General features: G+C 37.9%; 1 protein-coding gene across 4 annotated transcripts in view; it reads right to left on the reverse strand.

Moving 5' to 3' along the window:
- LOC131075735 (pullulanase 1, chloroplastic) overlaps window positions 1–27,878 on the reverse strand; it is a 356,768-nt gene that overhangs the window by 17,329 nt on the left and 311,561 nt on the right. For 3 of the 4 annotated variants that reach the window (XM_058012612.1, XM_058012613.2, XM_058012614.2), the window contains one exon: window positions 11,433–11,521. The exons of the other annotated variant lie outside the window; for it this stretch is intronic. In XM_058012612.1, coding sequence (XP_057868595.1) covers window positions 11,433–11,521 — 89 coding nt within the window. The remainder of the gene's footprint in view (window positions 1–11,432; window positions 11,522–27,878) is intronic. 4 annotated transcript variants of the gene reach the window in all.

Raw genomic sequence — 27,878 nt, forward strand, 5'->3', positions numbered from 1 at the left:
CCTTACTTTGTGATGCCAATGCCATAGTTGAAGTCAATGGATTAAGATCCTCTAATTTTGAACTTACCAGATCTATTAGACAAGGATGTCCTTTAGCTCCTGCCCTATTTGTGCTAGCTGTTGATGCAATGTTCTACCTACTTAAGGACTCCTCTGTTACTCCCACTATTAGGGGTATTACACTACCTAACAAAGATGAAGTTTGTAATATCCAGTTTGCTGATGACACTGCACTATTAGTTAAGTTGGAGGAAGAAAACCTTACAGCCCTGATGAAAAATATTGATATCTTTTGTTTGGCATCTGGTAGCAAAATTGCTCTGCACAAATCCAATCTTCTTGGCTGGGATGACAACCCTCCGGGATGGCTTACGAAGTTCTCTCTTAACTAGTTGGGTCCAACACAGATTGTCAAATATTTAGGTATTCCTTTCTCTGTCCTCCCAAACCTAAAAGAAATGTGGGAATGGGTAAGGAACAAGATAGATAAGAAACTCTCAAAGTGGAATAAGAATTTTCTCTCCTTAGCCGGAAGATTCCAGGTCTGTCAAAAAATTTAAATCTCATATAATATTTACTTTTCTTCAGCCTGGCTATTTAAGAACTACCAATTTAATCATGTCCAAAAGCAGATTAGGGATTTCCTTTGGTCAGATGGCAAGGGGACTAAGAAACAACATGCAGTCAAGTGGGAATGGTGCACTATGAATAAACTACTTGGTGGGATGGGGTTGAAAGACCTAAAACTACAAGGTATTGCTCTTGCTTCCAAATGGATCCTTAAGGCTATGGAAGGCAATGAACCATGGAAAGTGCTTATAAGGAATAATATCAAATACTCTGTTCCTAAGAAAGCCAAGAAATGGAAGGACCTCCCACTATTGGATAGTCTTATGGGGCAGTTTGAGGTAGCTCTGACGGGGTCTGATATCTTCAAGTCCCTATGGAAGACCTGGGAACATGTGAGACACTTGGTGAATGTCAAAAGTGATGCCACTAAACAAGGGAATATTGCTGAAAGCAGATCAATATGGTGGAACTTGTTCCATAATGGAAAACCGTTGGCAACACTTCACGGCTGCTCTGCATTGAAATGGCATAATAGGGGTATTAAAAACTTTGAACACTTGTTTGCTAACAACCAACTCAGATCGTGGGAGGAGCTGCAAGCCACCTTCTCTATCCCGGAATCCCAGATCAGGACATATAACATCCTTAGATTGGCATTAACCTCTGCTCTCCCCCCCTCACCTCCCTCTCCCTCACCCCCCATGACTGCACTCTGCTGGACGGATAACACACCTCTCCCTTCCCTAAAAGCTAAATGTATTTACTCCACACTCACCGAATCCGATACCATCCTTCTGCACCTTAATGAATTCTGGGACCTAGATTGGGAACCGAAGACCTGGAAAGACTGTCTAAATAGGTTTTGGATGGCCCATAATGAGCCTAAAAAACAATTCTTTGGGTGGCGTCTTCTGTTAAATAAACTCCCCATAAAAAATAAGGAAGGTGCCCTAATAAACTGTAGCATTTGCAGAGTACCTGAGTTTGTGAAACACATATTCTTTGAATGCCGTTTTGCTAAGGAAATATGGAGAATATTTGGTTTTAACTTAGAGTCTGGTTCTCTTGAGTTCATAGATTTTGTTCTAGGCTATGTCAAGGGTTGTAAGAGGATTGCTAATGTCTTTTGGTCTTGTTTTTCTTTGGAAGTTCTATGGCTCATATGGAAGTATCGTAATGATGACATCTTTAATAGCAATACCAGGCACCTCACTGAGTCTCTTAGGAGACTCATTGCTCATTCTATTTCTATGCAGGTCACTGTTGTGCTGAAACTTGACTCGGACAAGTTTGACAGATGGATCAAGGACGGGGCCACTATTGTGTACATCCGTGAACTATCACACAGGTTCACTTGGGAAAGAGATGAACCAGACAAAGCAGCTTTTGAACAAGCCCTAGTAGCCTTCATGCGACAACTGGATCGTAGGCAAATGCATATGGAGATCATCCAAGAGGAGGCCGATCTGATCACTAAGCGTACTTCCCATCCTCATAAGAAAGAACTACTAGATGGTTGAGTGGAAGTATGGCAGGAAGGAGCTATGGGCTGGGTAGCATGGCTTCCACCTATGGGCAGTAATGAATCACCAGATGCTGAAATCCTATTTCCTTAGCAGCTGATTAATATGCTATGATGTCATTTTGTTTATAAATATGTATAACTGTTGTAATCCCCTTTTACTTGGAGGTGCACGTTAATTGTGTATTTTGTATATGCACCTTCTATTGGTGCCCCGACTACTGCTGAACTCAGTCTTTTTTGCTGAAGCTATGTAATGCTTTCTTGATATCTAATCCAAAAAAAAATCAACATGTGGGGTGTTTCCCTTTATGTTTCAGGGCTTTCAGATCTGCCTGAGCAGAGTAAACAGCAAGTACAGGACTATATTTGACTTATATCAGTTCTTGCATTTAACAAGTGAGCTGATGGGTGTTTATTATTGCTGAACCATGTTGACTTGGTGGTCAGCACCTCCTTGGGGACTCGTGACATGGCTTAACCGGCTCTCGTGGGTCGGGTTAAATCTGGTGTTTGTATCGGGCGTTGATAGTTAGATCTTTTGGCACAACGGCAAACGATTCCAACAATTGGTATTAGAGCCTTGGGTCACGGGTTTGAGTTTCCCTTCAGTGGGTGTTGAGGGGGAGATTGTTGACTTGGTGGTCAGCACGTCCTTGGGGACTTGTGACATGGCTTAACCGCCTCCCGTGCGTTAAATCTAGCGTTTGTATTGGGTGTTGATAGTTCGAGTTTTTGGCACAACAACAAACGATTCCAACAAACCACCTGTCACAACAGGCTTTCAGACTGTTTCTGACCTTCCATCCAGCCTCTCCAGACCGTCCATTCAAGGTGCCATAGCATTTTCAAGTATTAAGATATTATTATTTCCTACTTTTGTACCTCTCTATGAGTGGCTGTACAGCCAAACTCAGACTTAGGCTATGATCACTAGTCATGTAAGTTGTCTCAGTATTATGTGTGATTTATTAATATTTATATATTTTAAATATTAAAAATAGAAAAAAGGATTTTCTTTTTCTGCACTATGAAAGATTGTTTTTATTATCTAATTGATCCATTATTATTAAGATTTCAGTTTCACATTAGAAGAGTTTACGATATTAGCATTAATTGCTGCTATTTAGTACTTTGCCAAAATTCCAATTTGCAGAAGAAACACAGAAAAAATAAATAAAAATCAGAAATTGTTAAAATACCATAAGGGGGTCATTACAATGGAATGCTGCTACCTAAAACTGCATGAAAGAAAATCACTAAAATCACCAAAATGTTGGAATTACAATCTAACAAAATGCCAGGCCAATCATGTGGAACGTTTGACGGAACTGAATCAAAGATGCCTATTCTCATGCCTATATTAACCACAAATCTCCTCTTCTATAACTTCACTGAATAGCATCTTCAATGAACAAAGAAATCCCTACCCCCCCCCCCCCCCTCCCCCACGTTATAAAAATTAATCTTCACTTTTTGTTTAAGAAAAATAGTTCTCCTGACTTCTACAATCTCTATGTTTGTAATTTTGATCCAGAAGATGTTATAATGCTTAGTCCTCTTTGTATGCAATTAATGAAAAATCTGGGATAATGATTTGGTTGTACACTCTTGCAACCTTCGTTCTGCCAAGCTCACATATTTTGGTCAGGGTGACCCTTTTGCATTCTCTATTCTCTATATATAATATAATGTATTTCCCTTTTTGAAACAATATCATCAGTGCCATCATAGCACAATCATGCAATCATTACTGTTTACCAGGGTTATGTCATATGTCATGGATAATGGAAAAGACCCTTCTTAGAATTGAGTGTTTATCTTCAATTCATAAAATAATATATTTGCATGTTGAGTTTATAACCCTATAGTGCTGTACGTATGCGTATCTCTTGTCAGACAAATTTTCTATCATGTAGCAATCTATTGTGTGAAAATAAATTTTAAAAAATGGAGATTAAAAATTTGATGGGGCATAAAGTGGATGTGAGTAAATCTTACATAAATAAAGAAGAGGGAATTGGCAAAAAATTTTAGTCTGATATGGGCACAGTTGGAGCCAAATTTTTAAACATATCCATAAAGAGTATGACAATATGAGAACTCCCATGATGGACACAACAAAAAACCTATATTGAAATAAACATGTTGAGCATATGTCTATCAATATTACCTTCCTAGCTTACTATTACCCGAGTTGAAGACATGAGGTGGAGTGGATTGGCACTCTCGTGCACTATGAAAATTGAGTGAAAACTTAAATCCTATATGAAGAAGGAAGAGGGAGTTGGCAAAGAAGTTTAGTGCAATCTAGGATACATCTGCAACTGAATATATCCATTGAAACCATAGGAAAAATACCCTTGTGGACCCAATCAAAAATCTATATTGAAATAAACAAGTCAAGCAAAGCTTTATAAACCTTCCAACATTCCTAGCTTATCGCTATTTTAAAATGATGAAGAGTGATGACAAGAGTGTTGACGTGTATTTTGTACACTATCAAACACAGAATAAAATACCTAAGGGTACCTTATCCTCTCTTGAGTAAAGCCTCTGATTGCTGAAGATATCGCGGAAAGGATCAATCAGGATGACTTCAAGGTTCTTGTATGTAGGATCTCTACGTGTGGATAAGCTCTCTGTGGTATGATGTGATTTGCTGGAATCACAAGGGGACTTACACTTGATGATTGAACTTCTGATTTGCTTTGAATATTGCTGGAACACAGGCTCTTACTAGCTTTGACTTGAAAAAAGGAAAAAAGATGAGGGCTAGGAAAAGATCTAATCCTAACACTAAGAATGTAAGAGCAATGAATCATCTTTGATGAAATTCTAACTAAGTCTTGTTTTGACATCCCAAGAACATCTCCACAAGGTTAGTGCGATCTTCGAAGGAAAGCTTTATGATGTTCAAATCATCCCTGCAGGCATAGACACCATCAGGTTGATGCATATCAATGAAGAAGCGACAATTGAAGTTAAGCTTAAGCTGAATGATTCCAGTTGACTACACAAGGCAAGTCTGCAATCAACAAACTGCTAGTAGTATGGATATACGAATTCCACCATCAATCAAGCACATTTCTTCCACTCATCTAATCATAAAATCAAACATGAGAAGTATAAAGACCATGCAAATTGTTGAATCGACCCATAAATTTCACCATTTCTTCAATGAAGTTACAAGTCTTTTACAACAACATCTTGGCAACAATCTTTGCCTTCTCTCTCTACTCTACTCTAATTGCTATTCTATCAACTAGCTAATCACCTTCTAACTACTCTCTATCTGTCTTCTAACTGCTTCCAACTATATTCTAACTATCTATTCCCTTTACAAAATGAAATGCCATGGCTTATATAGTGCCCTCAATACAATTCGATGGCTTAGATCAATTCGAGATCAATGGCCAAGATTCAACAATGAAAACCCTAATTAGGGTTTGTTACAACCATTACATAACATTTAATGCTTGACCAATGATAAAATTGTATTGCTTGGACACATGTCCTCTCTAGAAAATTCCACCAATGGATAGCTGGGGTAGGTACATCGGAGTTTGTGCCACCTTCCATGAGTTAGGTACATTGAATCTGGAAATGCTGAGGTGGACCACACTGACTGGAGAAGTGATGACTAGGATGCCACCTCGTCTGACACTTGTAACTTGGTAAATATTCAACTTGATGTTGTTGAGAAGCTAGCTTTAATTAATTCATCTTGAACTATCTGCTTCTTCAACGAACCCTTGTTCTAACTTCTTGTGTCCTTGATGTGTAGGATGATTGATGTACCTCGCCTTGGAATACTGGATTGGAGAAGTCGCCCTTGATGACGTTAGTCCAAAGAAGGCCGTCCTTGTCGATGCTAGGCTGGAGGAGGTCGCCCTTGTCCTTGCTTGATCGTCCTTGATGAGAACCTGCCGACTTGTAGATCCTCCGGGCTTTGGAGTCGCCATCTTGATACCTACACAACATTTCAAAATTAGTAATATATCTTGAAATCTAAAAAATTAAACTATAAAAGGAAGATTCAAGATTTTAATTAGGAAACTTCATGATAAATCTTGAGTTATCATTTCCTAATTTAGGATTTTCACAGCAAAATTTAAATCTTCAAAAATGGTGCCAAGGTGATTACGCCATACCTCCACTTGGGAATTAATTCTAAAAAATGATGCAAAAATAGGAGAATTCGCTAGGCAAAATGTAGATCAAGACTCCCTTTAGCAAAATGCACCCCCTTTAGTCTTCACAAGCATCAACTCCACCACCTTTAGTCTTCAACACTTGAGGAAAATTCGCTCCAAATAGGCCAGCTTTCGCACTTCTTCTTTGCCCTCCAAATCGCACTTTGAAATAATGAGTGAATGATTTGGATAATAAAAAAAAACACCCAAATATATAGAGCGCTCACCATTTTACCTCCCCATAGGCCGACTTGATAAAATAGGCTCCGAAATAAATAAAATTGAAAAAAAGAAGAGGCCGACTTGATAAAATATAAAAAAATGATACCTCAAGTGCTCCATCTTTTTTAATTTTAATTTCACAAAAATTAATTTTAAATGCCTTTATAATAGAAATTCGATTTTTTTTTTTTTTTGAGGCTAAAAATTAATTTATTAAATGCCAATTTAAATTTTTTTTTTTTTTTAAATATTCCAAAGTTGATGATTTTGGCATTTCATGCGATTTGGAGGATATTAACGCCCAAGTAGAAAATAGTGAATGCCAATAACTTCGCTCTGGTCCCCTGGAGAGGGACAGGAGCGCCTTTTCACTTTTGTCCTCAATCCTTCATTTTTTAATTGCCAATTCACGTTGTGGGGCTAGCAATGATCCCTTTCGTCCCTTCAGTGCATGTTCAACTCGTTTTTTGCAAGGCAAAATTGATGTTCTAGAGATTTTCGCCCTGGTCCTTCAGTGAGGGACAGGAGCGCCTTTTGCATCCATTGCGCAAATTCTTGATCATATCAACCTCAAGGCATTTTAAACATCATTTCAAATTCGCGCCTTGGCTTAGGTTCGTCCAAACTTGGTGAGAAGGACTGGATATTAGGTTTTTCGCCCTGGTCCCTTGGAGAGGGATAGGAGCGATTTTGCAAATCCAAGCTTATCCGTCCTTTGTTAGCCTTCCAAATTATATTCAATGGATAAATCATGTTTTCCTTGGTCTCTTCAAATCATAAAATTGTCTTGGTCCTGCAAGAACAGTGCAAATTTGAAATTCAAGCTCCGGTCCTTCAGTGAGGGATAGGAGCGAATTTTGTCTTCTAGGCCAAAATGCTTCACTTTTCACCATGAAATGTCTTGGCTAAGGAAGATATCATCTTGTTACACGCCATGAATAAGAGTTCAAGTTCGAGAAAGGTCTTAAAAGGTGTGTATAAAGAAAATCGCTCTGGTCCTTCAGGGAGGGACAGGAGCGCTTTTACCTTTGTAGACAAAAACTCCATCATTTCATTGTCTTTGATCAAGTCTGGATGCTCTATCATGCTCATTTCATCCTTCACCATGCCTTTGATGTTCCAATTTGACCAAACAAGGTCAGGAATGACTCAAATAAGTCTTTTCGCCCTGGTCCCTTGGTGAGGGACAGGAGCGCTTTGCCTTGGTCCCTTGGAGAGGGACAGGAGCGAAATTCGCTCTGGATCCTCAGTGAAGGACAGGAGCGAAATTTGACTTTTTGAACTCTCTATCAGGATAATTTTTATGGAACATAACATTTAAGTATAAGAAAGAAGAAAGATAGAAGGAAATGTTAAGTTATACTTGAAGTTATATTCCATATATACTTTCAGGATGTTTGAGAGTGGTTTCAGACCTCCAAGAGTTATATAGCAAAATCTAGTTTTTGGAGGTTTTTTAGTTTCCAGACTTAGCCAAATTTCAGGATCAGGACTTTCAGACTTAGCCAAATTTTCAGGATCAGGACTTCAGACTTAGCCAAATTTTCAGGATCAGGACCTGCTATCCTATTGATCTCCCCGACAGCACTCAAAAATGCAAAAGCCAACTGACAAAACCCTAAAAGACTTAAAAAAAAAAACCCTAAAAAAAGCAAAAAAAACAGGGGTCCCCATTTGCAATGGGGCGATGTGTGAAAACATCACAACAAAGAGGAAAGGCACTCTCAAGTACTATGAAGATCAAGGGAAAAGAGAAAAAAGAAAAGAAAAGAATTGGGAATAAATGAATTTGAATTTGTTTCATACAAGCAAGAACGTCATGACCTCATTCCTACAATAGTGTGTAAAGAAAACATCTTCTTGCATACCAAATAGCAAAAGTATATATTCCCAAGGGCAAAGACAAGAAGGTAACAAGCTATACAAATAGCATTTGGCCTCAAAAGAGGGTATGATATCGAAAACCCTACTTTAGAAAATGAACAAAGTGACAAGCAAGATTTTCGAGAGACTCAACCTTAAAGATGGAAGTGTTATAAGTTGGGTAAACAATGAGGAATTTTGAGGAGATATGGAAAAAGGATCAATGAAAAGAACTCATTGAAAAGTGAATCATTTATTGAGGAGAAAAAAGTAGGCATTGAGCGAACTATCTAGGACAACATTTAGGGTGGTGAGGGAACAAAATTCATCAATGGGACAATAGGAGCATTATTGAAAGGAGGTGATGTTGAATTTTTCAACACAAGCTCCTGCAAAATCAAATGGCAAACAAAAACACCTTCCACAAGAGAGAGTTGCACAAAAGAACACTATATTACTCAAAAGCAAAGAATACAAAATTACAAGATGAATTACAATTGTACAATGAGGTGCTTATAAAGAAAGCACAGAGCTAAATTTAGAACTAAAGTACAAGCATGAGGAGCTAAATAAAGCTCAACTCTAGCTAAACTAGGTGTACAACTAAAATAAGCATTCCTAAGTGAACTTAAGAAAAAAAGTATAACTAGGTGTAAAAAAGGAACTAATAGCTAAATATGCTCTAACACCCCCCCCTGAAGTGAAACTTATGGTGAATAGAAAAAACTCTAAATGCATGAATGTGGAAATGGGTCGCAACAACAAAAAGCCTGATTAGGTACCCATGTACAAAACAATGAAGTCTCTCTAATCGGAGAAAAGGAGGAAAACCACGTGGGAAAAACCCCCTCCAAAAGCGAGAGATGCAATGCATGAAAAGAACATGAACTGCTAAAAAAGGAATGAAGGACTAAGAAGACTCCAAGAAAATGTCCCAAAAGAATAGGAACATGAAGAACATCTTCGAAGCACAAAGAAAATGCAAACAATTTTCAAATGATAACTGCTATAGTGTTGAGTGAAGAATCTCCTTTGAAACCAAGATGATGATCAAGATCAAGAAGACAACATTTTGCATGAGTGCCCCCAACGACACTACTCAAACAATTAGATGGCAAACAGAGGCAAAAACATCTGCCAGTCGAAGATATAGATGGCACATGAATCTACACGAGTGACCCAAACGACACTACTCAACCACACAACAACAAACTGCTAGTCAAAAATACAGGTGCCAATAGTCTGAAGAACATTGATCAATTGAGGATGGAAGGTCACCTCCAAGATGAAACCAAGGAAGCATTAACAACAATAGTAGAAACCCCCCCATAATGCTAACAAGGGAGAGGCATGACAGATCCACTAAAAATGTGTGTCACCATGAAGTGCATGAAGGAGAATCTGAATGTTCACAAGAAAGTACTTGCAACTAAAAAAGGGCATGCAACTAATGTACACACGAATGGGACATGAATCTCTAGGATTCAATGTTGTCATGGAGGGAGACTTCATCGAACAAAGGTGTGATGACAAAACAAAAGGCACTACACAACCCCCCATGGCACTTTATTATATAGTGTGTGTACAAAATAAGGCACAACAGAATGTGCCAAATCTCCAAAAACCATATACAAAAGTGCCATGTGTCTACAAGCAAAGAAAAACTTATAAAGGATGCTCAAAATGCCCAAATAGGGTAAAGTACTACAAAAGCCCCAGACAAGCCATCCATTGCAAACTGAAAGTTTCCAGGAGCTAGAATGACCAAGTAATTCTCCCTCTGTGCTAAAGTTGGTGAAGCCTTGCTAAAACTAGAAGGCACTAATTGCCAAAATTGAAGTGGGGGCCGCCTAGGGTGACATCACCCTACAGGCTACCTGCACAGGCCTGCATGGTACGGCCCAATGGAAAGGGGCATACCCCCCCATTTATAAAAAATCGCACAGGACTCTGCAAAAAACTATTTATAAATATTTTGAAACATTTTTTTAGCCTTCGAAAAATTTTGACCTACAATTTTTCAAACCTGCTTGCGTATCATGTACGGAGCCCGTACAGATCCATACAAGAATTTGTTTTCCTTTGGAATCAAATTTTTCGGATTTCGACGGTTGGACATGTGATTTTAGGGTTCTTGGGCCTTCTGAACATGATGGCAATGTTCGTTTTGCTCCAGACTAATCATATATTTCAGCTACCTCCAGAAATCGCCTCCTAAAACGTGCCCCCAACAAATTTGACCCCAAATTTCAACTGCTTGGATTTTGACGAATCAACAATTGATCTTAGGTGTTTTGATGTTGTGGACACGATGGTGATGCTCGTCTCACCTCAAAACTGATAAAAATTCACCCACCACCATATCCACAAAAAAGAAAATTGTGACTCTGCAATGCTTCTAAGCAATGAAAATCCTCAAAGATTGAGAAGGGGCTAGCCGAATCCGAGCTCTATTACCATGTTCAATTTTGCAACACAAGCTTTTGCAAGATCAGACGACAAACAAAAACACCTTCCACAAGAGAGAGTTGCACAAAAGAATGCTATATTACTCAAAAGAAAAGAATACAAAATTACAGGATGAATTACAATTGTACAATGAGGTGCTTATAAAGAAAGCATAGAGCTAAATATAGAACTAAAGTGTAAGCATGAGGAGCTAAATAAAGCTCAACTCTAGCTAAACTAAATGCATAAAAGATAAACTAGGTGCACAACTAAAATAAGCACTCCTAAGTGAACTTAAACAAAAAAGCATAAAAGCATAACTAGTTGTAAAAAGGCAACTAATAGCAAAATATGCTCTAACTAGGTGAAATAGAAGAATCTATTAGGGAGAAGAGTCTAATGATGGTAAAGATGAGAGAAGAAGAAAAACAAAGACTAAGGACAACATAGAATCAAAATCAAAATAAAGAATAACACACTTGTATTTTATATTATCGCATTCACACATGAAGGTTCATGTTTGAATATGCCAAAGATAAATTCACATAACATAAAAAAGCTTAAAGTCAAAAGCAACTTCTAAAACATGTAAAATGAATCATCATATGCACCTATTGAACCAATCACTAGAATTGTATGAATCACGATCAAGGGATTTGGATCGCAGCATATCTTCTCCTGCATGGAAAAATGGTATACCCTGCAACAAACATCTCAAAGATTAGAATTCCTTCCGTATAAGACCAACATGGCTAATTACTTATGAACATCTTAAAATGAGGATAATAATTGAATAAGATAAATGCACTTGTAGTATTCTTAAAATTTGTAGCAAAACAAATGTTGTTTGGGGCATGTGTAGAATGCATTGGAAGTTGACCAAAAATGATATATTTAAAGAAACTTAGCTAGAATTGTTTGCATATGACAAAAAATTAATTGTAACATATAATCTATATTTGGGAAATTATTTTGACTTTATGGAAAATAATATAAATTTGGGAACTCCTAAGCCCTAGGGCTAGGGTAGTTACTGATTCTAAAGCTCATTGCAAATGTTCATCATGATTAGTAATTCTTGCATGAAAGTGAGCTTTTAACTCTTGCTAGAGATATAAGCCACAAAAATGTTTTTATGCTCATGAGCTTGTGGTAGACACATGATTCGAGTACAACGTGACTTCAATATTACCATGATGCAGTTGTTTGAAGAAGTTGCATATGTGGACTGAACCACTAGAGAAAGGAAGACTTCTGAAGAGATCTAACAAGCTATGTTGTAAGATTCAACAACACCTATAGTTCTCGTATGGGTTTGGTTCAAGTCTTAGTTTGAATCCAGGTTGGCTTGGGGTTAGCCCAGGGTCTACCTCGGGCACCCTAAGTTCCCTGTGGATTTTGCATAGGGTACTGAGAGTGCCAGGAAAATCATAGGTGAACCTAGGTTGGACCTTTGTGAACCCATGTAGATCCATGAGGTTCCTTAATCAAAAGAGAAAAAAATAAATACATTTTTTAAAACACAACCATTGGAATTAAATTGATGTGCAGTAGCCTTGTAAAGGAGTAGATACACCTAGAGGTCTGCAAGAGATCATATTCCTAACATATTCATGCCCTAAAGTTTAAACAACAATGAAGATACTCTCATTCTAGCAATCTTCATGGGAAGCAACAACTAATCTGGAGGAGATTTAATTTGCTAGGTGACTCAAAAAAACATAGAACTAATCATAACAATGCCCTATTGAGCAGATTATTATGACTCAATGGATACATGGGATCATCTTTCTCACATACTCTTCTTTTATAACTTCAATAACAATGAGGATTACATAACAAGTTTACTACATTGTTGAACAAGTGGTTGCTAAGGGTTGAAGTCTTTGGGTTTAGTAGAGTTTTAATACTAGATGATTCAAAAAAACACAACATACACACACACACACATGTATGCATGTATCTATATGTCTATGTATGTATTAACCTATACTTGTACTACACACATACATATATATGTGTGTATTAACTTGTACTATAGAGAAAAAATATTGAATTGGCGTAGTTAAAACCCAAAACTACCAAAACCAACAACCTAGCTAAGGGGGGAAGTTAAAACTTATCATTAGAAAATAAAAGAACCAAATATTTCAAGGATAAACAACATACTACACAATACATTTTATAATATTAAAACAAATGGAACAAGTTAGAAGTATGGATTAGATGACTACAATAGATTAAAGTTCTATTAAATCTTCTATTCTATGTTGTCATTTGGATTTAGGGTTCAAGTTGGAAATTATTTTTTCTCCTAGGTTTAGTACATCTAAGTTTAGCCATAGATATATATATTTGGCTAGTGAATTGCAATCTTGAGGACCACTACTATTTATATTAGTGAATTGCAATTTTGTACACTTTATCTTTTTTTTAATATAAATAAGCTAGCAATTCCAATATATATACACACTAGGAATTGGAATTGCTAGCTTATATCATAGTGAATTCCAATATTCTTGTCCTCCTTCAACACTCTTAATTTAAAGTGTTTTTTAACACTATATACATATATATAGATAAATATAAGATATATAATATGAATCAAATATATCGATAAAAAAAAAATGATCAAATATTTAAATTTAAAATTGGGCACCAAATGTGGCCCATGGGTCCTAAGTTATGAAGGTATATCTACAAGTTTCCCTTTATTCACTAATAATTATCAAATTCTAAAATTTACCACTAACTTGCATTTAAGGCGAATATTTTTAGGGATGAGAACTCCTTGAATAGAAATTAGTGAGATGAGTACAAAACAATTCCTCTCATTGATTCCGTCAAATTCATCCTAAAATCCTAAAACTAATTCTAAATTTGCACCACTCAAGACCCACAAAGCTAAGGCATTATCAAGGATTGTAGGTGCTTTACTATGCAAGATTCAATGCTAATTCTCAGTTAAGTTTTTTTAGTCTACCAGGTCTTTGTAAACTATAACCTCTTTAGGTCTACCCCTATCTTAGCCAAAGACATCGAATCTAAGCTAATTCACCAATTAGGCATGCAATCCCAAATCGAATATAGGTGCATGATTGGGAAGGTTGTTGCAAATAGATGGACTACTTGCTGAAAACTCGGCAGTTTTTGGCTCAAGTGAGTAATTTCACCATCTACTCGCCACAAAAACTCATCGAGTTTTTTGTTAATATTTGATCAGATTTAGAGGTTTATAGTATGATTTTAAAATTATAATCATTGCTCTCCAAATATATGTAATTTCAAATGATATTATTGAGATGAGTGCAATCTGAACATATATCGATCTGCTATTATCTTGTTTTCAATGTCAATTCAATAATGCTTAGAGATAATGCAATTCTAATATTGATTCGAACTGTATATATATTCGCTGATATATTTTTCTGGAATGATTGCAGGTTATGTATATTCTATATGTCTTGCTTGGCACTTATATTTTTCTGTGTCTCACAAGAATTTGGATCGATCATAATATACGATGCTGAAGGAACATATCTCCTGTAGAGACGTGTCTCTACACGAGACATGTTAGTTAGACCGAGGCAATACACAAATGAATGCTGATTAGTTGATATTCACTATCGATTCATAATATAGGCAAAAACCACGGTTGACATACATAATCAATTTGTATAAAGGAATCGATATTAAATATCGATACTTCACAAAATCGATCTACGTTATAATGTGGTATCAACATTAGTATTAGTGTAAATCAGCATTATCAATATCAACAATAACATGACTAATATCAACATGAATGGCATAATTAATGATCATGTATATATATGTACATGATTATGAATTTCAGACATAATCATGACAGTATACAGAAGAAATATAGTAATTAAATGCTTTTGATTTCATCGATGAGAATAACCCGACCAAAGCTACAATTCATTAACACTCCCTCTTAGCTAGGGAGGATGATTACTGTCCTGAAATAAACACAATAGATCCATATGTATTGTGAGAGATATATCACCTCAATGTAATATCATGAGTAATGGCATGTCCAGGAATATCAAGTCACATGATATTCACCATACTCATGATATCCATTATGATATGTGCAATGGCATCAAGTCACATGATGCCTATCATAAGGATATCAACTCATGGCATAGCCATGGATATTAAGTCACATAATATCCACCATGAGATATCTTAGTAATATAACTCATTGTGATTATCCACATCTTAATATTACTTAAGAGATATCAACTATCATGACATGTCACATGATATCCATCATGATAGTAAGGTTAAACTGTTGTAAAGTCATCAGCTTACAACAGTAACTTGAAAAATAGATGTACATCATTGAAAGATCGTCATCTTTCAAGATGTTCACAGGAGCCCATGAGGTCACACATGACCAAAAAAAGAGTTTACGCATTAAACATCTTTAAAATATATTAGTACAAAAAATTTATATAGTTGAGACTCAATCTCAGATAACATTATTTTTCTACCATACCAAGATTACCTCTAAAGTATTCCACCTTTGTTTTGGAGAGAGGCTTGGTGAGAATGTCTGCTGTTAGTTCATCTGTACTAATATATCTCAACTGGATAACATTTCTCTCCACCATGTCTCTAACATAATGGTAAGGGATCTCAATGTGCTTTGATTTGTCATGGAATATTGGATTCACTGAAAGCTTTATACAACTCTGGTTATCACAATGGATGATCGTGGGATCTAGGGATTGTCCAAACAATCCTACAAGAAGCTTTCTTAACCCCACAGCTTCTCAAGCTCCCATAGATGCAGCAATGTACTCGGCTTCGGTGGAACTCTGTGCCTTTGAAGATTGCTTCTTGCTAATCCAGGAAATCATGGATGATCCTAAGTTGAAACAACACCCCGAAGTACTCTTACGATCAACCACACTTCTAGCCCAATCAAAGTCAGTATATCCATGTAGATTTAGGTCTACATTATTATATCTTAATCCATATCTAATTATGCCACACAAGTATCTCAGAATATGTTTCGCTGCAACTAAGTGCAACTGCCTTGGTTCACACATGAACTGACTGAGCGCATTTGTTGCATAACAAATATCTGGTCTAGTGTTGACCAAGTACATTAAGGACCCAATCATCTGTCGATAGTGGAATCTACTAATTCTAAGTTTGTTGCTACTTGTTTTAACCTATGTAGATTTGTCTCCATGGGTGTAGACATTGGTTTACAATCCATTATTCCAAACCTTTTTAGAATATCAATAGTGTACTTTCCTTGATTTAGAGTGATACCATCAGCCTGCTGCCATACTTCTAAACCAAGGAAATAGTGTAGAAGACCTAAGTCCTTCATGTCAAATTCAGATGCTAGATCTTGTTTACATTTGGTAATGAGATGGTCCTCTCCTGTAATCAATAAGTCATCAACATAAAGGATGAGAATCAACATGTCACCATTTATTACCTTGAAGTATAAGTTCGGATCAGCATCATTCTTGGAGAAACCTAATCCTAAGAGATAGTTATCTATCCTTTCATACCAGGCTCGAGGAGCCTGTTTAAGACCATATAGAGCATTCTTTAGTTTGCAAACATGAGAACCATCACCATGTACCACAAATCCTTCAGGTTGCTCTAAGTATACTTCTTCTATCATGCCATTAAGAAAAGCGGTCTTCACATCCATTTGGTGAATCTTCCATCCCTTTGATGCGGCAATAGCAATCATGGCCCTGACGGAGGTATATCGAGCAACTGGAGCAAATGTTTCTTCATAATCAATTCCCTCTTTTTGAGAGAAACCTCTGGCAACAAACCTTGCTTTATATTTTTCAATGGTCCCATCTGCAACATGTTTGATTTTGAAGAGCCATTTAGATGAAACTACTGATTTGCCTTTTGGTCTAGGTACAATGTCCCATACATCATTCTTGAGTATAGACTGCATTAGGGTCCTCACGCATGCAAACTCAAATCCTCTAGCCTGATCGGAGATCGGAGAGTGCTCGGCTTCTGAAAATTGCTTCTTCCTTGGCCTCTGCATCACTCTGTCCACACTGTCGTGGAGACAGGGGTAGGACAGGGGCGTCCCTTGTCCCTGCCCTATTTTGGGGCAGGACCTTTCTTGTGCAAGCATTGTGGGTTGTGCAGTGAGCAGGAAATCTCCCCAATGTCGGCCCATGACGAAATTCAAATCTTTCAAACATGTATTTAAGGGGCATTTGTCCTCTCATTTGCATAAGGTTGAAGTTCGATAAGTTGGATAGGTCGAAGTTGGATATGTTCAAGCATTCAAGCATTCTTTTCCAGCATTGAGCATTCTCAAGTCTCCCTTCAAGGCTAGGTGTTGCATTCAAGTCAAGGATTCAACCATTGAAGAGGAGATTGATTTCAACATTCAATTCCACACAAGCATTTCTATCAACATTGCTACTACAACCTCCCTTGAGGTGATTAACAATTCAATCTTTCATTTACATCTACTTGCAAGTACTTTCTTTCATTACTTGGTTAATTCCAAAACTGGGGTTTGACCTAAACGCAAACCCCCAATCCCAACACATTTCCCTCTCTTTTTTGTGTGTAGGTTGCAGGTGCGCAGCTGTACTTTTGGATTCGGGCTTCATTTGTAGAGACGAAAAAACTCTTTTTGTTTCGTGGATTTTTCGGAGTACCGTGTACATTCCCGCCACGGTCCGGACAACTTTTCGTCAAATTTGCAGGGCGACTTCATCTCGACATTTTACTGCCAAATCTAGGTGCACAGCTTCATCCCATATTCAGATCTCAAGTTATAATCAATTCTTTGTTACTTTTGCATTACATAATTCAATCAATTTCATTTCCTTTTCAAATCAAACAAAAAGGGAATAAGGGGATCATCAAAACATCCTTAATTCATTCAGAATTCAATCTATCATCTTTGTGTGGAGATTGGATCTAGTGAATTACCCCCTCATTTCCCTAATGTAATGGTGAAAAGTGCTTGAAGGATAATCAATAGTGAAACTCTCATCTCTCTTTGAGGGAAAGGGTCAGTTTTCCTCTTGATCTATCACTCATCATTTTCCCACCATCACATTTTGGTGAACCCGACATCTTGCATGCTTTCCTTTGAACAACATTGCATATTTTTCATTTACAAGTTTCAATTTTCTGCAAACTTAGTGGTTAATTCATTCAAAACTCTAGTTTTTAAATTTAACATTGAACTTGTGAATTGTAAAAATTGCTTGTAATTGTCTTAGATCTGAAAAATTGTTGTATTTGACAAATTCAATTTCCTCATTGTCTTGTTCAATTTGCAATTAAAATTTACAAAATTAAAAGGTTACTTGTTAAAACCCTAATTTTCAAAAATCATCTTGAACTTGTGCAAAAAATTGGATTTCAACTTAATTTTCAGATTTCTAATTATTGTTAGATTTGTCTTCAATCCCACAATTCAAATTATTAATTTCCCCCCTTTTTCCCAAAATTCAAATTTCAAAATTAAGTGGTTAGGTCATCAAACCCCAATTTTTAAAATTAATTGGATTTTGTGTGAATTTCAAATCAATTTCATTTACATTTAGATTTCTACACATTTTCCAATGTGTCCCTGTCCATTAAGTTTGACCCTTTTCAAAATTGTAATTCAATTCCTTTTTTTTTTCAAAACCCTAATAGGGTCCTATTTTCATCTTTGTGCCTTCATTTCGCTCATCTAGAGATCATAAAATTCGCTAATTTTTTGGGGTTATCTTTAAAATCATCGTAATATTCATCCCTAAAAATTTCGGAAAAAGTTGGTCGGACAATGTGTGTTCCTGCCATGGTCCTCGGTTTTTTTCCTGAAATTTCGGGAGACTGTTATGACTGTATTTATTAGCCTAAATCTGAAAGATTGGTTGATTTTATTGATTTTTGAACCCTCTAGAATCAGAAATACCTTCAAAATTCAACATTTCAACTTTCAAGAAATTTTTTAAAATTAAGAGGTTAATTATTGTTTGCCCGGGTTTTAAAAATTCTAATTTTAAAATTAAGTGGTATTTCTTTGGCCCTAATTTTAAAATTCCAAATTCCTTTCATTTTTGGAAATTGTGTCATCCCCTTCCTCCAACAAAGTTCAAATTGTGTAATCATTATTTTTTTGAATTTTGCATTACTCAATTTTGCAACGTTTGTTCTACAATTCAAAATTCAAATTTTTCCTTTAGTGCATGAGTTTTACCACCATTAGCCCTACCTATTCTATCCCCGTTAGACAAAGCATTAGAATTAAGGCTTCCCAAGGTTTAATTACCGAGGAGATGGAGCCTAATTTGGGTGACTTCTTTAATGAGGATCATACTAATTCTTCCCATCCTAATCATGTGCCTATTTACCCCATTAATGGATCCCATGATGAAGAATAAGCTTTAGCTAGGGTTTCTTTAGATCAACTTTCCACATTGGACAATCAATTTGATAGCTTTCAATAGTGGATGTCCCAAGAATACCCTAAGAGTTAAGCTCTTCCATTAATTGAAGGTCTTAAGCGCATGCTTCAAAGTGATAAGAATGGAATTGATATATTGTGTGGCATTGCACAAAGTGTTGATTCTAATGTCATACCTATTAAGCATTGCATGAGACTCGGAGTCGACGCTGACTCGGCAAGGCTGACCCGACTCGGGACTCGGCAAAAACTCGGCAGAACTCGACAAAAAAACCAATTTCTAGTGGTTTTTGCCTAGAGCAAGTCTCGGGTCAGCCTTGCCGAGTCCGAGCCACCCAAGACTCGCCGAGGGTGACTCGTCGAGTTTTGGAGAGTCATGGCGAGTCACGGAACTCTGCTTCAACACAAGTCAATTCCTCTATTCCTTTGACCAGTCCTATGACTAGTATTCCTACTTTCATATTTAACATCATGGCTACTTCAACTCAAAATGTCATTCCTACAACCATAGGTCATGGGGGCAATCCTTCTTCATTTAATCCTCCATTGTTACCTATGTCTTCCATGAGTATTCCTACTATTCCTCAACAAATCAGTGTGACACAAGGGGGCAATTCCTTCAACAACTTTATTCCTCCTTTAAGTGTCCCTTTTCCTACCCAATCATCACCAATGTCTACTTATCATAGTGTCCCACCACCTTGTTCTCAGTCCATGCCTTCTTTCCACAACATCACACCACCTTCTCAATCACCTATATCTAACATCAATTCTTCCACCGAAATGACAATCAACAATCTTGCCCAAACTGTGTCTTCCTTACAACAACAAATTGCTTCCATGAGTCAATCCAAGTTTAGTGTGCCCACCTTTGATGTTGCGAGCCCACTTTCTCTTGATATTGTTAAAGCCTTGCCACCTAAACATGTTGAGATCCATCAATTAGAACTCTATAATGGAAAACATGATCCTCTTACGCATGTCAAAACATTTCAAACCTTGTGTACTGATTTTGCTTATGATCAACGATTGCTTGTAAAACTGTTTACAAGGACACTAAGAGAAGGCTTTACAATGGTATTGTTCTCTGCCTTCTTATTCTATCACTTCCTTTCAACAACTAGCAAATGCTTTCATCCAACAATTTCAAAACAACATTGGTCCTAAAATCACTTTGACTGATTTAATGCATTGTAAACAAGGTGTTAAAGAAAAAGTGACTGATTTCATTGGTAGATATAAGCATTTGTGTGCTCAAATTTCTTTTCATGTGCCTGATAATGATATTCAAAGAATTTTCATTTCTAATTTGCAAAAAGATATCAGGGAAAAGCTTCTTTTGTCTTTGTTTACTTCATTTCCGTAGTTGTGCGCAACACTCCACAATTATCAACTGGCTGTGAGTCAAATGGAGCAATCCACTCCTATGGCTCCGAGTGATAAGGGGGAGAGTGTTCAAAAACCATTTGCGAAGTTTAAACCAACAAAAAGCTGCATCAAATTCAATGATCCAATCAACAACAACCATGTGAATGCTACAACAAGTGTGCCTCCTGTTTCTAAATTTTTCCAAAGAGAAAGACAGTTTACTCCTTTGAATGAATCTTTGCATAGTATTATGTCTCAGTTATTGCATAGAAATGTTATCAAACTTCTTCCTATAAAACAAGTTGATCCTTCCAAACTTGCATCTCCTCATTTTGATAACAATTCCTTTTGCCACTTTCATCGTCAACTTGGTCATGATACTGAGAAATGTTTTGCATTGAAACATAAGGTTCAAGACTTGATTGATAATAATACTTTATATGTGGCAAGTGTGAATGATAAAGGGAATAAATCAGTTGCTCCTCCTAATCAAAATCTTAAGATTTTCACTGATCCCTTGCCATCTTTGTTGAAACACTCATCTGTATGGCTCCAAACTTGGTTAACATGGTAGAAACACAAGATTCGCCTAAGGATCCCTATATTACATTTGACTTTAGTGAGACCATTAGAGCACCCAATGGCCCTTTATACATAGCTGCAAAGGTTAAGGATATCCCTTGCCGTGGTGCCGTGATTGATCCCTCTTGCATGGTCAATGTCATAACTGAAGAGTATCTTTTCACTTTACAATTGCATAAACCATTATATGACACTTCTAATGTAGTTGTGAAGTTATTTGATGGCTTCTCTTCTCCTACCATTGGTTCTATCACCCTTCCTGTTGAAGTCCATACTAAATCCATGGATGTTGACTTTGTTATCATACCTTCCTCTGAGAAATTATGTGTGAAGTTGGGATATCCTTGGCTATCTTCCATGAAGGCTATTGCTTCTCCAATCCATAAGTGTCTTAAATTTCCTCACAATGTAGAAATTATAACCGTGAACCATAGCTTATTTCGTCCATCCGAAGGAAGCCCCGATGTTCCTATTGATCTCTTTTGGCCTAAACAATTTCAATCTCTTCCATCAAGGAGCGATTCTCTTTTTCAATCTTATCAAAAATGGAAGAACGATATGATCTTATCCTTAAGTCAACCTAGATCCCCAATACTTGACATTCCTATTATTCTTCAAGATGAGGTTCTTTCTCTCTCGAATAGAACTAATCTCCCTCCTAAGGAAACTTGTCCACCTACTCCTATGGATGTGACTTTACCTTCTCTTAAGGAGAAACACAATATTCTTCCTAAGGTTAGACCTATACCTCCTCTTCACGATGGACTTGGTCTCCTTCCTACACCTAATATTCCTCCTTTCTATAACACAATTCCACCTCCTTCCTCTTATCGAGAGAAGAGGCCTGCTTCTCCTCTTGTTCAACCAAAAAGACCTCAACCTATACCTTCCACTATAAAGGAGAAAGCCATTCCTCCTTCAAATGCTCCTCCTCCTTCTCAGCCTTCAACTAAGACTCGATGGAATCGTTGTGCGAGAGAACGCTGACGAAGACGTGTTCAAGCTCGTGAAGCTATCCCTCAAAATACTCAATCTCCTCAAACTCCAACAATTAACATGATTCCCTTTTCTCTTAAGCAAGATGTTCAACCAACATCTCCAAATCATAAGTTGCATAAAACATGTGATGGTTTTACTCCTATTCGTGTTCTAGCTCCTCTTGCTTTAAACTTTGATGCAGAAATGAGAGAAAATGTTATTCATAATGGCAATACAACTCCTAATGCTTCTGATAGTGAGCATGAATATATTGATGTGGATAAACATTTATCGGATGAGTTTTCACAAACTTTAATCCTAGCTCCTTGAATCGAACAAAGTGACTTACCACATGAGCATAGTCCTTGTTTGGATCTTGTAATAGCTCTATCTATTGTGCTCAATATCGCTCCTTTGGCATGTTGCTCGCCTTCCCAAAATAGTGATCAGCAAGATCGGAAGGCGGATGTCGTGCTAGATTAGCAATATTAGCACAACAGATCTTCTCTCTCTCCTTTTCTTCTCTTTTGTGACCATTCTTCTATATGTATCCCTGTTCTTCTATTGTTCCCTTAAATGTCTACTTGGGGACGATGCAAAGCATTGAGATCTTTTCTAGGTCTCTTTTATGTTGACTCAAAAGATATCCTCCCTTCCCTTTCTTCTAAGGTAGTGACCTTTGGGGAATGAAGATTATTCTATGCATATACATACATGATATACATGAGTTATCATACAACATACTGACCCTGAGGAAAGCGACACTACCTCGTGTTTTGTGTTCATTATCCTTGGGTTTATACCTCGATTGGGGGCTAAATCCTTGCGATAACGTGGTCCCTCTCTTCTCCCTCTTGGGTGTATCCTACCTTAAAGCAACCACTCCCGATAAGGTGCATGCGATCACTTGTGGGGGCATACACTCCGCTCATTCTTTCCTTCTTGTGATACTTAGAATTACTTAGTGAACTTTGCTTTGCTTTGTAATCTTTTGTATCCTTGTTTTCATGACTCACAGTGAAGGGAACTTTGCTACTTGCACTACTTGCAGTCATGGTTCTCCCCTTCTCGATCTTCCCTTTTACTTTGTCAATCAAAGTCGTAAGATCCTAAGTCCACTGGGGGCTTAGCGCATCTTGCCTCCTTGACGTGGTGAAAGTCTTTTCAATCTTGTTTCCTTGTACTTTACCGGCAGTATTAGCGTACACTTATACTCCCGCTAAAGTGGAGGCTAAATGTAGTGTCATAAAATTGCGACCTTGGCAATTTACGACTGCATTAGGGTCCTCACGCATGCGAACTCGAATCCTCTAGCCTCATCTGAGACTGGAGAGTGCTCGGCTTGTGAAAACTGCTTTTTCCTTGGCCTCCGCATCACTTTGTCTACACTCTTCCCTGGAGACAGGGGTAGGACAGGGGCGTGGCGCCCCTATCCCTGCCCTATTTTGGGGCAGGACCTTTCTTGTGCAAGCATTGTGGGTTGTGCAGTGAGTGGGAAATCTCCCCGATGTCGGCCCATGACGAAATTCAAATCCTTCAAACATGTATTTAAGGGGCACTTGTCCTCTCATTTGCATAAGGCTGAAGTTCGATAAGTTGGATAGGTCAAAGTTGGATATGTTCAAGCGATCAAGCATTCAAGCATTCAAGCATGCTTTTCCAGCATTAAGCATTCTCAAGTCTCCCTTCAAGGCTAGGTGTTGCATTCAAGTCAAGGATTCAACCATTGAAGAGGAGATTGATTTCAACATTCAATTCCACACAAACATTTCTATCAACATTGCTACTACAACCTCCCTTGAGGTGATTAACAATTCAGTCTTTCATTTACATCTACTTGCAAGTACTTTCTTTCATTACTTGGTTAATTCCAAAACTGGGGTTTGACCTAAAGGGAAACCCCCAATCCCAACACATTTCCCTCTCTTTTCTGTGTGTAGGTTGCAAGTGTGTAGCTATACTTTCGGATTCGGGCTCCATTTGCAAAGGCGGAAAAACCCTATTCGTTTTGCGGATTTTTCAAAGGACCGTGTACATTCCCGCCATAGTCTGGACAACGTTTCGTCAAATTTGCAGGGCGACTTTGTCTCGACATTTTACATCCAAATCCAGGTGCACAGCTTCATCCCATATTCAAATCTCAAATTATAATCGATTCTTTGTTACTTTTGCATTACATAATTCAATCAATTTCAATTCCTTTCCAAATCAAACAAAAAGGGAATAAGGGGATCATCAAAACATCCTTAATTCATTCAGAATTCAATCTATCATCTATGTGTGGAAATTGGATCTAGTGAATTACCCCCTCATTTCCCTAATGTAATGGTGAAAAGTGCTTGAAGGATAATCAATAGTGAAACTCTCATCTCTGTTTGAGGGAAAGGGTTCGTTTTCCTCTTGATCTATCACTGATCATTTTCCCACCATCACAGTACGAAGTTCCGACGGACCAAGTCTTGGAGGGCCAATTTCTAGAGGGTTCGGGGTGAATGTATTTCCCGAGGAGACATGGCGGAAACTGGGCAAGCCAACACTATGGCCGCCGACCTTCAACCTGGTGGGTGCCAACTAGCACAGTATCAAACCCATCGGGATAGTCATGGCTCAACAGGTGACGATCGACACTCAGCCCTTCGTTGTTGACTTGGTGGTGATTCCCTTGAAGAAAAGGGGCTATGACGCAATCCTTGGAAGAGGCTGGCTGATTAAAGCCAGAGTAAATCAGAACACGCTGTCCATGGAGACGGGGGGTCGGAAATTCATCATCGACCTCCGGACACAATTTGTGAGTGAAGAAATGGCGTCTTCTTCAAATTTTGACTCCGATGGGGAATCCCGGGTGGATGAGAACAAAAGGGAGCCGAACGACGAAGGTGTTCTGGAATTATAAGACTGCTTTGAGGATGAGGGAGGCTCATTGGACTATTCCACTGGCAGATGAAAGATTATGAAGTATTCCATCCTGTGTGCCACGTTGCAAATTGAAGAAGAGCCACACGAGAAAGATGAGTTCCCACTAGAATACAGGGAATATAAGGAGGGAGACGCCAGAGTGAATGATGTTTTGGCGTACGAGTTTTCAAAGGACAAACCAATGCGATACGAAGACCCCACCATGAAGGATACGAACTTAGGAGATGCTGCCACCCCTCGAAATATCTGGGTGGGAGACGATTGGAATTTAGTGCCGAAGGCTGCAGCATCCAAAATTCTCATGGAATACAAGGAGATGTTCGCTTGGTCCTACAAAGATCTGAAAGGAGTCCCGCCCGAACTGTGCGTCCATCAAATACCATTGGTCCCTGGAGCCCAGCCAGTATGGAAGAGGCCGTACCGCATGAATAAAAACTATGCGGCCAAGGTGAACGAAGAAATCGAGCGGATGTTGGAGACCGACATCATATTTAGGGTGGAGACAAGTGAGTGGGTCTCGTCGATCGTGATTTCACTGAAGGAGGCCAACCAGATCCGCATCTGCGTGGATTTTTGGTACCTCATCGCAGTCACCATAAAATTCGATAGCCGAGGAAGACAAGTTCAAGACCACCTTTGTGGTGGAGGATGGAGTCTATGTTTATAACCGAATGTCGTTCAGTTTGTGCAATGCTTCGGCAACACTTCAGTGGATAGTTCTTCACATCTTCAACAAAATGTTTGTGGGAAACTTTAAGGCCTTCTTGGATGACTGGTCTATTTTTAGTAGCCAAGACACCCACTTGGTAGCACTGTGGGAATGTATGGAGAGATGCCGGAGGGCCAAGCTTGCCTTGAATTCGAAGAAATGCAGATTTATGGTGCCGCAAGGGAAGTTGATAGGCCACATTGTTTGTAAAAATGGATTAAAAACTGACCCGGATAAGGTATGAGTAATTGTGGAGATGGAGTCGCCCATTGATGTGACAGGAGTAAAATCCTTCCTAGGACATATAGGATACTACCACAAGTTCATTAAGAACTTTGCTCTACTTTCATTCCCATTGGACAAGCTGACACGGAAGGGCGAACGGCACATATGGAGACCGGCACAGGGGAAGCATTAGATGAACTCAAGAGGAGACTGGTGGCCGCACCCATTCTGGCCTATCCAAACTGGGACCGAGAATTCCACGTACATGTGGATGCCTTGAACTATGCCATTGGGGCTACGCTAGCACAGAAAGGGGGACATGGGTTGGACCATCCCATCTATTTTGCCAGTTGCTTACTGTCGAAAGCCAAGAAGAATTATAGTACTATCGAGAGGGAAGCCCTCGGAATGGTCTATGCTATACAAAAATTCCGACACTACTTACTGTTGACGTGTCTAAAGTCACGGAACTTACGACTTCATCCGGCCAACGCTGAATAGAAATACTAAGAAGCCTATACTCTCTTGAGATAAGGAAATCCCTAATGCTGTGTTAATTTAATCAATGGGGATTACCTCAATGTTTCGGTTGTCAGGTCTTGACTGCAAGATAGCTTAGCAGTTTGATGTGTTTTGCCGGAAACACAAAGGGGACTTAAGGTTAGACGGAATCGGTTTCGAATGGGTTCCCTAAAGTTCATCAGTCCTATATCATCTGATTTTGCCTCTGATTGATACTATTTCAGCTTGACTGTATGGTTTCTTTTTTATAAAAAATGGAAAAAAGGAAGGGAAAAGAGATAGAAAATATCCAATTAATCTATCTAAGATAGCATATTCAGGAAGATAGACGGAAACCTTAAAAAAAACCAGATTTAACATTATCAGCTAATAAAGCACAATGTTGTAAAATCTAGTGCAATCTTCGAAGGGAGTTGGATTTTCATGCTACTAAACATAAATACAGAATTTGACATCCATTCATTTGATGTTTAACAACCGAACTAAGCACATAAATGGGTTCAGACTAACCATGCAGGGGGAATGGCAATCAGCCAATCCTTAATGGTATGAACACCAAGGTTTCTATCAAATATTATCCCAAAAATACTATCTGAAAGCAAAATACATAACAAGAATATTAAATGGTGAAGAAGGAGACCATGCACTCACAAAAAAATAAGAAAACTTTAATTTCCATTAATTCTGCATAAATTTCGCCAAAGTTTTATAATGTCCCCTACCTGATCTATTTAAATATACTAAAATTGATAGATTTTCTTCAATAAGTTATTAACAAGTGCTTGTCTATTTTCCTCATTAGCTGATTAATTTCATTATTCATAGTTCTTAATATAGATATCAAACCCTACTACTACTTCAGTTTTAAGGGAGAAGGGTTTACATATGTTACCAAAGCGCTTATAGACCAACTACAATAGGTTCCCTCAAAGTTTACAGATCCAAGCCCTTACCTATCTTGGGTCTATACCCTCAAGGCTTATTGGTCGCTGATCGCCACCCTATCTTGGGACTTAACCTATTGCTTGGATTTAGACTGCCCCTCTTTGGAACATCTCAATCCCATCTTCTTAAATACGGAAAGTAATAACATGATTTAGACTATAAGTATATATATTTCTTATGTATTATGAATACGTATATGAAATTAAGTATGACTATCATACATATTGCAGTCCATATTAGTATTACTATTAATTCTGCATAAGAACATTATTGGGCTTCATATATTTAATATTAAGGATACTTATTAAACACATCCCCATGCATACCACCAAGAAGAAGGATGTTACTGCCTGTAACTTAATAACAGTTCTG

This window comes from Cryptomeria japonica, chromosome 1, assembly GCF_030272615.1.
Source record: "Cryptomeria japonica chromosome 1, Sugi_1.0, whole genome shotgun sequence".
NCBI lineage: Eukaryota > Viridiplantae > Streptophyta > Pinopsida > Cupressales > Cupressaceae > Cryptomeria > Cryptomeria japonica.